This window comes from Nycticebus coucang, chromosome 3 (genome assembly GCF_027406575.1).
Source record: "Nycticebus coucang isolate mNycCou1 chromosome 3, mNycCou1.pri, whole genome shotgun sequence".
In the NCBI taxonomy this organism is placed as follows: Eukaryota; Metazoa; Chordata; class Mammalia; order Primates; family Lorisidae; genus Nycticebus; species Nycticebus coucang.
Window position 1 is genome coordinate 50317618 of NC_069782.1, and position 9952 is coordinate 50327569.

General features: G+C 45.2%; 1 protein-coding gene across 1 annotated transcript in view; it reads right to left on the reverse strand.

Annotated features, from left to right (window-relative positions):
• TRHDE (thyrotropin releasing hormone degrading enzyme) overlaps positions 1-9648 on the reverse strand; it is a 497375-nt gene extending 487727 nt beyond the window's left edge. The window contains exon 1 of the mRNA XM_053585572.1: positions 8608-9648. Within this exon, the coding sequence (XP_053441547.1) occupies positions 8608-9509 (902 nt within the window). The 5' untranslated portion in view covers positions 9510-9648. The remainder of the gene's footprint in view (positions 1-8607) is intronic.
• Between the last annotated feature and the right edge of the window lie 304 nt (positions 9649-9952).

The following is a 9952-nucleotide window of genomic DNA, read 5'->3' on the forward strand; positions in this document are numbered from 1 at the left end:
AGGCAGAAGGTAACACAGGAAAGCATTGTGTTGTCTTTCTCCTGTTTTCTTGAACAAAATAATGTTTATCTTTTAATGAATCTTTGCATTACCATAAAACAATTCCACTTCCCAAAGTGACATTCTGAAGTGTCACTCTAAGAATGTCACTTTAGCATAACTAGAAAAATGTGAATAATATACATGTAGTTTAATTCTCTTCTATCTAAATTACTTGATTTTCTTAACAACTTGTCTCTTTGACATTTTGGTTGAGCTGAGAAGGAAAGCTTAAAGCTGGGCATTGCCTCTGAAGGATGGAGTGAATTGATTTCTTCTTATTTCTGCGGAAGTTCACTAGGCGAGCTGCTGTGTCAAGTCATTATGATAACATGCAGCAGAAGAAACGCGTTAATGTTTCCTGATACTGCCAACAAATTACAGTGCGTCATACAAAACGATTTCTCCCCATTATTTTCAATTTGCCTTTTCATCAAGGTAAGATATGCAGAGGAAATAAACACGGGTATAACCCCGTTCGTTTTCAGATTGATTCATGACTTTTCTTTCTTTCTTTTTTATTTTTTTTTATTAAATCATAGCTGTGTACATTAATGCGATCATGGGGCACCATACACTGATTTTACAGACCATTTGACACATTTTCGTCACACTGGTTAACAGAACCTTCCTGGCATTTTCTTAGTTATTGTGTTAAGACATTTATATTCTACATTTACTAAGTTTCACACGTACCCTTGTAAGATGCACCGTAGGTGCAATGACTTTTCACTGGAGAATCCACCTAAACCAAGAGAACCTCACCAATGGCATGGAGGATTTGAGAGGTTTCCGTTGGGGCCACATCTGTGCACACCATATGTATAACATAGTGAAAAATGATCTTTGAACTTACTTCCACAGCAACAGCAATGGATCTAGTATTGCAATAGTTTGAGATTGGCAATTTCAACTCCCAAGATCTAAAGAATGGTTCCAATGGACCATCTAGTTACTACTCAACTGATTGCAGTAAACGGACTGTTACAAGGTCATGGAAGTTACACGTGTCTCATTTAAAGTTAAGGCTGTTAATCAAAATGCAAATTGTTACTAGATGACAAAATGTTTTAAGCCAGAATGGGTCGTTGTTTAGACTGTGTGTTTTTATGTACTTCAATGCGTCATTAAACCTCTGCTATTTCAGAAGACAAGTGTTCCTGCTGAATATTCAATACTATAAGCAAGCCTGTACTCTGTTTTTTTAAATAACCATTGGAGTAAACTAAAAACATAATGCGATAATGCCAGCAATATGTATGTAGGAAGCGGTGCATATGTGAATAATTGTGTTATAAAAACAGATCATAATATTCATAATTGTTTTCCCATTTATGGACTAAATTCTTTTACTGAAAATGAGTACTGGCTGCTTCATCATCATTGATGAAGAGTATTACGAATGCACTAAAATTACCCTCCCACATCATAATATTAGGTTTTCATAAAAATAAATGAAATTAGTGTCTTAGTTTTTTTTTTTTTAAGAGACAGTGCATTATGTAAGTTTTTTAAAGTACTGCCACTGTCAAAATTCACATAAAGTCTTAGGAATAATATATCTAATGGCGGAGATGCCTTTCCCTTAATATTTAGGGTCCTGGCCCCCGCCCGGTCAGTCCTGGTTCCCTTAAGCTGTTCTTACTGCTCACAGAGAGATAACAGTGCTCTAATCAGAACTGTGTTTTTCTTTTGTTTCCCTAAGTCTTTTTGCTCCCTCATCTTTCTCCAACTCGCAGGGTCTGAGTCAAGCTTGGGGTTTCTCTATCTGTGAAGGACCAGACTTCCTTCTCTCTCCTCTTCAGTCACAGGGCTCTGCTTCTTCCTGCCCTCTTTTCTCCCCACTTCCCTGTCTTTTAAACTCTGCTTGGGGGGTGCATGCAACAAAGGGCAGCACAGGAAGACTCACAGTGATCATTTCTCCACCATTTGCCAGCAAGGAGGAAACCCAGGGCAGGAACACTGGTCCTACACCACCCTGTACCTGCCCCATAGCAGATCTCCAGCCACGGAATAAGACGGTAATACTTCACACCCACAATGTGCTCACTCACTGTTAGACAGTCTTCCAAGTGCTTCCTTCCACACAATCCCCACAACAACCCTGTACAATAGAGTATCATCTCTAGTGTCCAGCTGAGCACCCTTAGTCTTGCTCATTAGAATGGCTGGTAGACACAGAACAATCTGGCCAATGTCACAGAGCTGATAAGTGGCAGGGTTCAGGACAGGAGGCCAAGCAGTCTGCCTGTGACTCCTGGCTCAGGAGGAGGAGAACAGACCCCACAGACACAGGCACTTTTCTAAACAAAACTTGAACCCAATCTTAAAAGAGATAAAAAGCAACCAACAATGGTACCTTTAAACTTCCTTCCTTTTCCATCATTTCTTGAGTTATGTACTCATGAGAAAATATCTGAATAATTAAATTAAAACTATGGGGCCAGAGCTCCTTACACGTCAGGCCCCTGGGCATTCTGAGGATTGGAAGCGGGGTGAGCAGGCAGGGCTGGCCTGGGCCCCTCACCTCAGTTCATCCCCACACAACCTGGTCACTCCTGTTCCACCCTCATCAACCCACCTCTGCCCACTAACTGTGCCTGGTTGGAATCATTTCAGATTGTTCAGGAAACTGGGAAGAGCAGGGACCGAGTATTTTTCACCTTGGGTTTTTCCTAAATTTTGTCTATGATAAAATTCTGTCTGTGGGAAAAAGCATCCAACCTCCAGTGGTAGAAAGTAGGATAACAGGGGACTTTGAAAACTCTGTGGGAACCCAGCAAGTATTGTAAATCTGGGGCTCCGGGGGAGAAGGTAAAGAACATGAGAAGAATTAAGACAGCAAGGATGATGATCACCATCCTCACTGCTGCGGGCAGAGGATCCACACGGGGTGAAGCAGGAAGCGCTTCCTCACAGACTGCAAACCAGTTATGTTGTAAAGATAAATTATTCTTCCTCATTGTTTTTGTATCACGTTTTGAAGTCATGCCTAAAAAGCTGAGTCCTATCCTTGTAATTATATTACCCTACGCATCGCCATCTTCCAACAAACCTAGAGCATTGCCCCGTGCTGTTTTCCCGAGCCCATCCACAAACACAGGGGCAAAAGTTAGTTTAAGGAAACAAACATGTTGCACAAACCAAACAAATACTGGGAAGCCAGCAGCAGGTCTGTCTTGGAAAGAGATCCGGAGCAGACAGGCTCTGCTCAGAGGTGCATTGACTAAATAAAAACACAGGCAAACTTCACAAGCAACAAGAGCAAAAAATAGATAAATGAGATTATATCAAACTGAAAAGTTCCAACAAGCAAAGGAAGCATCAACAGGGTCAAGGGATAGCCCATTGATGAGAAAACACTTGCAAACTATCCACCTGATAAGAAATTAATAACCAAAATCTATATGGAACTCAAACAACTCAATACCAAGAAAACAATGTGATTATAAAATGGACAACAGACCTAACAGACTTTTCTCAAAAGAAGACATATGAGGTATATTACAAATGCTCAACATCACTAACCATCAGGGAAATGCAAATCAAAATGATAAGATACCATCATTTCAGCAAAAATGAATGCTAAATGGAATGGCTTTTAGCAAAAGACAAAAAGTAATAAGAGTGGGTGTGAGTGAGGATATGGAGGAAAAAAATGCTTACACACTGTTGGTGGGAATGTAGATTAGTACAGTCACTAGAGGAAACAGTATGGAGGTTCCTCAAAACATTAAAAATATAATGAGCATTATGATTCAGCAACCTAACACTGGGCACACAAGCAAAGGAAAGGAAATGAGTGTACTGAAGAGACGTCTCCACTCCCATGTTTACTACAGCACCCTTTATAATAGGCAATACACGGAATCAACCTAAGGGTTTATCAATGAATAAATGGATAAAGAAATGTTTATAGCATAATGGAGCACTATTCAGCCATAAAAAATAAGAAAATTTTGTCATTTGCAACAAACATGGTTAAATCTAGAAGGCTTTGTGTTAAGTGAAATCAGCCAGCATAGAAAAACAAACATCATGTGATCTCACTCACATATGGAATCTCAAAAAGTTGGTCTCATTGAACTGAGAACAGAATGATGGTTACCAGAAGCTGGAGGAGTTAGAGGAAAGTAGTTAGTGGATTGAAAAGATGTTGGTCAATGGATACATAATTATTAGACAGATGCAACAAATTGAAGAGATTTATTGTACAGCATGATGACTATAGTTAGAAGTGATACATTGTATTCTTTAAAATATGCTAAAAGACTAGATGTTAAGTGTTACCAGAAAAATAACTACGTGAGGTAATGCATATGTTAAACTAGGTGTAACAATTCCACAACTTACACATACTTCAAAACATGATGTGCATCATAAATGCATAATTTTATGTCAATTTTTTAAAATAAACTTAAAAATAAAATACAAACTTTTAACTCTTTCAGAGAAATGTTATACTTTATTACAATCCAGGGTAACCAAACCACATAGGAAAACGTGGCATGGAAAGCACCAATATATATATATGGGTTTTCCTCCTTGACTCATGATTAAATGGTCAGAGCTTTTTTGTTTTGTCTTATTTTCCAGATTTGGTTTGCTGAATTGTGACCAAAATCCAGCACTGGACACAGTTTACCCATATAGTTATGTGCATCTGACAGGAAAACAGAGAACTAAGTTCATTAATAAGCATAGAAAAGAGTCTTCACAAAAACAAATAGTTTTCAAAAATTTTTAGTTCCCAGCTTTCCAGAGTGGGGCAAAAGACATATATTCCTACTTAGTCTTGTAAAACTATCTGCTCACCAAAATGAGTGAGAAAAATGAGGCTGCTTTCAACTTAGAACAACGTGGTGACTTTCTTATTGTTATTAATAATCATGATTATTAATTTACAGCTGACAAATTACAAGGCATCAAACCACTCCACCATTGCCAGCAGAATACTTACCCAGAAATAAAATCCTCCATCATCTCCACACAACTTTTTACAAATGGGTAGAGTCCCACTGACCCTTGAGAGCTACATTATTATTTTCCCATGTCCCTTAGAGAATCTAATTTCTCCCTAAACAATTCTTTATAGCAAAATACCTCCTTGTATTGTCTTCTGATAGTTTGCAATGTTATAGACCCAACAAAGTATGTCAAAGAAAAATGGTCTCCCTTTAGAAAGTGAATAAAATGCTCGTTTACCTTGGGTAAATTTCCTCTTTCAATTCAACTGTCTGGATCTAAATTAAGGTACCCTACTTTGAACACGGGTGTGTTCACCATCTGGCTACCCCAAAGCAGTGATTACTTCAGGTAAATGAACATTTTACCTAATTCTAAGCAAGCACATTCTCCTGTAGGAGACCATGACATAAATACACAGCCATTTTTATCTGCCTGCTGCACACCTAGTTGAGGAAGAAGTGAATGTGTGTTCTGCCTAACGGAGATAATTTACTTCTGTGTGCAAACATTTAAATTTTAAGAGAACTTATTTATTTGAAATATTCAACAAGTGTTGAGTTTTCTCTCCTAGCCAAATTACTAACTAAGAAGAGAGAATTCACCTCAAATTGGGAAAACTTGGAATTCAGGAAGGAGCTTGTCTTCCGACCTTTATCCACTAAGGAGGGGGTCCCTCCAACTACCAGGGGGAGAAAAAATGTCCCAGGGGTCAAAGGTATACAGCACACAAGGAATCTAATTTTACTGCCCTCACCAAATTCTTTTTCTCAGATCTTTGAGGAAATCAGATATTGTTATTGTTTTCACAGAGGCTAAATAAAGTGTATTGGGTTACACAGCATTGCTCTTTTAAGTGCAGTATTTCAAGTTGCTAAATGTAACTCTCTTTGACAAATTAAATATTTGTTTTCATCACAGAAATTAGCCTATAATTAAAGCGACAAAAAAATTATGACTAACTGCAGACCCAGATATTTAATCATTAATCAAATGAAAGTTTGTATCTGTGTCCCACTGGGAAGTGTTTACAGTATTTGGGGGTGGGAATCATCAACTATAAAAGTTCAAGTCTGGCTGAGTTTATGGTGTTCTGTTTTAAAGTGCTCCAAGTGGCTACAGTACCAACAGAAGGGTTTAATTGTGAAACCGTTTGTTCAATTTTTTGCCTCGACAACTCCAGTAGAAACTTCCAATAAATTCTAAAATTCACTGTGATATGGGGGTGGGGGCAAGGACTTTCTCTAAAATGCCATTTTGAAATAAAACCACCCTGAGATTTCCAGAACACTGAATCTTGCATTTCTATTGGGATACAAAGTTTAACCACATATGCTGTAGGGTAAACTTTCAATGCAGTTTATTTACATCTTTGGGGAAAACTGGAGGAAAGAGTTTGAATACAAACATGAACTAGAGGGTAGATGAAATTAGTTATGGGTCAAGCAGAAACATCTGGTCTTTTAAGAGTCCTGTTAATTTGAAAACACCGACCAAAACAAGCTCCGTTCTGCCAAATATTATTTGGCTCAAAAAACAGAATCTTTTGGAAGTATTTATTCCACCACAGCAAGAAGTATCAGTAATCATATGCGACTCCCTCTATTGACACTTTGACATAATATGCTTGTTTCTAAATATAACACGCAAATTGCCTTCCATACCTTTCCACCCATATTTGATATGATTGTGGGTCTAAAAAATACTTTTAATCTGTGTTCTTTAGAAAATGTATTGGAGGAAGGTTGTGGAATTTAGATTATCCCTGTCTGTTTTAGATGTTAGAAAGTAAATAATTTATGCATTCACTTACAGTAAGTTCTAACTATTATACAAGTATTAAAGCATTGAGTCTTTTATTTATATCAGGGTGCTTCACAGCTGTATGTAAATAATAAAACTTCTGTGCCTTTCCATAGCATGTTAAAAATTTTCCTAGTCTCCTACAAAATAACTTTTACTGTGAGTTGCTAATCACCAGAAGCTGTGGCGGGTCCAGGGATTAGAGATCCAAAATTTGAGTCCCTGCTCTCCATTGACAAGCCTGCTAACCTCAGATGCCCTGAGTGGCTCTGGGCCCCAGTTTTCTGCTGTTGTGAGAATCGCTCGAGAAAAGGAGAGGCTGTACCTCGTGACTGATCTCCAACCTGCCTGCTCTTCTAAAGTTGTTGACTTCATCTTAAGTTCACTTTAGTTGTTCACCTGCCCTACAGTCATTTAATTAGTCAAAGTTATTTCAAATGCGATGGGTTTAGAGCGAGGAAAAAGAATCACATGTTCATTTATTCAACAGTACTGTTTCCGAGCTTACTACCCCAGCACAGAGCCCTCGGGGGGGGCAGGCTGCTTGCCAGGCACAGGAGTGAGTGCCTCCCCGTGACTTTGCTTATGGGCCTTTGCCTGTCTCCTGAGCACAGTATTTCTGTTATTATTATCCCCGAGTTAGGATTAAGAGTATGGGCTCTGAAGCCAAACCCTACTCGCTTGTCAGCTCACCCAGTGATCTGCACGAGTGATGAACTTGGCGATGGCTCCACTTGTCCACTTGTAAAATGGGCAGTGGTCACAGCATCTATCCCGCGGGGTTTTAAGGACTGAGTTCGTAACCGTGTGTAGCAGCACGAGGGTAGTTGCTGTCAGGAATTAGGTGACTCTGAATACGGCCTTCCTCAAACCTTCACCACAACTAGAGGAACTGCGAGGATTTGAACTCAGTTCTATATAAGTCCGAGCTCTAAACAAGTGGTGCAAAGCCTCGCAGCCTCTTGAAAAATAAAAATACAATACTGCTCAAGTCTAAAAAGTTATCAAAGGCGCCCACTAACAGCAATTCGAGACTGCCAGCCTCCCGGTCCTTTCCCGCTGTGCCATCTCCAGAGGCAGCGACTCACCCACAGACAGCCAGAGTCACCCTGGGTCAGCCAGAGCCGGCAGAACCTGCAGGGTCGTGTCTCTCTGGCTTTGGCCGTGGCCGTCACCAAGTCCTACCACCACCCCCTGTCACTGGGAACCGCTCTACCTTCTCTGAATCTCAACTTGCAGTTTGGTAAAACTTTATTCCGCGGAAGCCCACCCTGTGCTCGGCCTGCCAAGGGCGGACCAGCAGTCAGGGGAGGTGGGCGCGCTGGGGGTGGCGCCTGCCGGGACGCGGCGACCTAAGCCGCTGCCCTGGTCTTTGACCCTCACGGATTTTCCCTCGATGGTCACTTGGCAAGCTTTTTGTGTCACTTTGGCATCTCTCAGATCACAAACTGCCATTTAGGAAAAACCTAGCGTTTCCAAGGCTAAGAAACTTTGATCTGAACCGGGAGAGGTCTCAGCTGGAGGAGGGGCGCATTCATCTTTTGGCGCTGGGGAAGGCGTGTGCGGAGCCGGCAGCAGCACAGGAGCCCCGGGGTCTGGGAGACCCCGAGGGATCTGGGTGCCGGTCCTACCCCGCTCTCGCTTCCTTCTCCCACCCCACTCGGTGGGGCGCACTCCCCCCCTGAATCCGCCCACCGGTTCCCAGGCACTGGCAGCCCGCCGCGTCCCCTGGGTCTCCGGCCCCTGGGGCTCCCGTCCGCCCGCGGGGTGGGGCGCGCGGGGCACCGCCTCCCTCCGTACCTTCTCTCCCCGTGGAGCACGTAGGAGCTGCGGAAGAAGCCCAGGAGCTCGTTCTCCATCAGGGCACTGTAGATAATCTTCAGATTGTAATTTCTCTGCGCGTCCAGGCTCCTATTCAGCACCACCACCAAGACCTGCGTTTGCGGGTAGAGGAAAAAGCCGCCCACGGGGACAGCCCCGGCTGCCCGGTCCTCGGCCAGCTGCACCTTCTCCACCGCCACCCGGGACGCGTGCAGCACGACGTAGCGGGTGGCGTTCCGGCACGCGATCTCCACGTTGACCTCCCCGGAGAAGGTGAAGTTCTCCATAAAGGCTGTGATCATCAGATTGTAGTGCAGCGGCTTAAGATGGCCCGACAGGCGCAGCTGGGTCCATGGCTGCCACGGCTCCCGCTCCGTCTCCGACGGCGGCTGGGCGGACGGGGTGCTCGGGCTGGCCGCCCTGCCCGCCTCGAGCTGCGTGGAGTCCCCGCCCGCTCGGTGGTCGCGCCGGGCCGGTCCCGGGAGGCTCGCGTTGCCGCCGCGCTCAGGGAAGCCCGCGGGGCCGCCGTCCGCGCCCGCCGCCGCGCTGGTCCCGCACTCGTCGAAGCGGAGACTGAGCATCACGGCGAGCATGGTGACCGCGAGCAGCGCCACGATGGACACGGCGAAGGCCAGCACGAGCCGTTTGTGCACCGCGATGTGGCGCTCGGTGGTGCGGGGTCGCACGCCCACCGAGTCCGCCCACGGGTCCGAGAGCCCCCTGCCGCCGGCCCGGCGCGCGGCGTCGTCGTCCCCCATCGCGGCAGCGGCGAAAGGTGAGCTGCGCTTCTCCGCCCCCTCCTTCTTCTTCTTCCTCTTCTTTTTCTTCTTCTTCTTTTTCTTCTCCTCCTCTTGCTCCCCCTGCTCGCCGTCCAGGGCCATCACACCGCCTCCTCTTCCCCCGCCCCCTCCGGCACCCCCCACGGGCGGGCCACCCGGGCCACCGTCAGAGTCGACATTAGGGAGCGCACGCGGGCTGGGACCCTGGGGATGCCGGCCGGGTGCTTTTAAGACGGGCTGTGGCCACTGGCGACGGTGGCCTCCGCGCCCCCCATGGGCCCCGCCTCTCTCTGGACACCGGCGGCGGAGGCGCGGGGCTGCGAGCTCTGGGACGCGCCCAACTTGGAAAGCGCCTCGCTCGCCCCGGCGCGCGCTACTTCTCGGCGATCACCCGGCGCTGGGGCTCATGCTGCCCCCGCCCCGGTGCGCCCGCGGCTCCGGGCTCGCCCTCCCCTGCGCCGCGCTCTCGCCGGGCTTTCCGCGGGAGTCTTCCAACCGGTCGTCGGCTGGGGAGAAGGAGAAGCCGCGGTGGGGAGAGCGAGGGT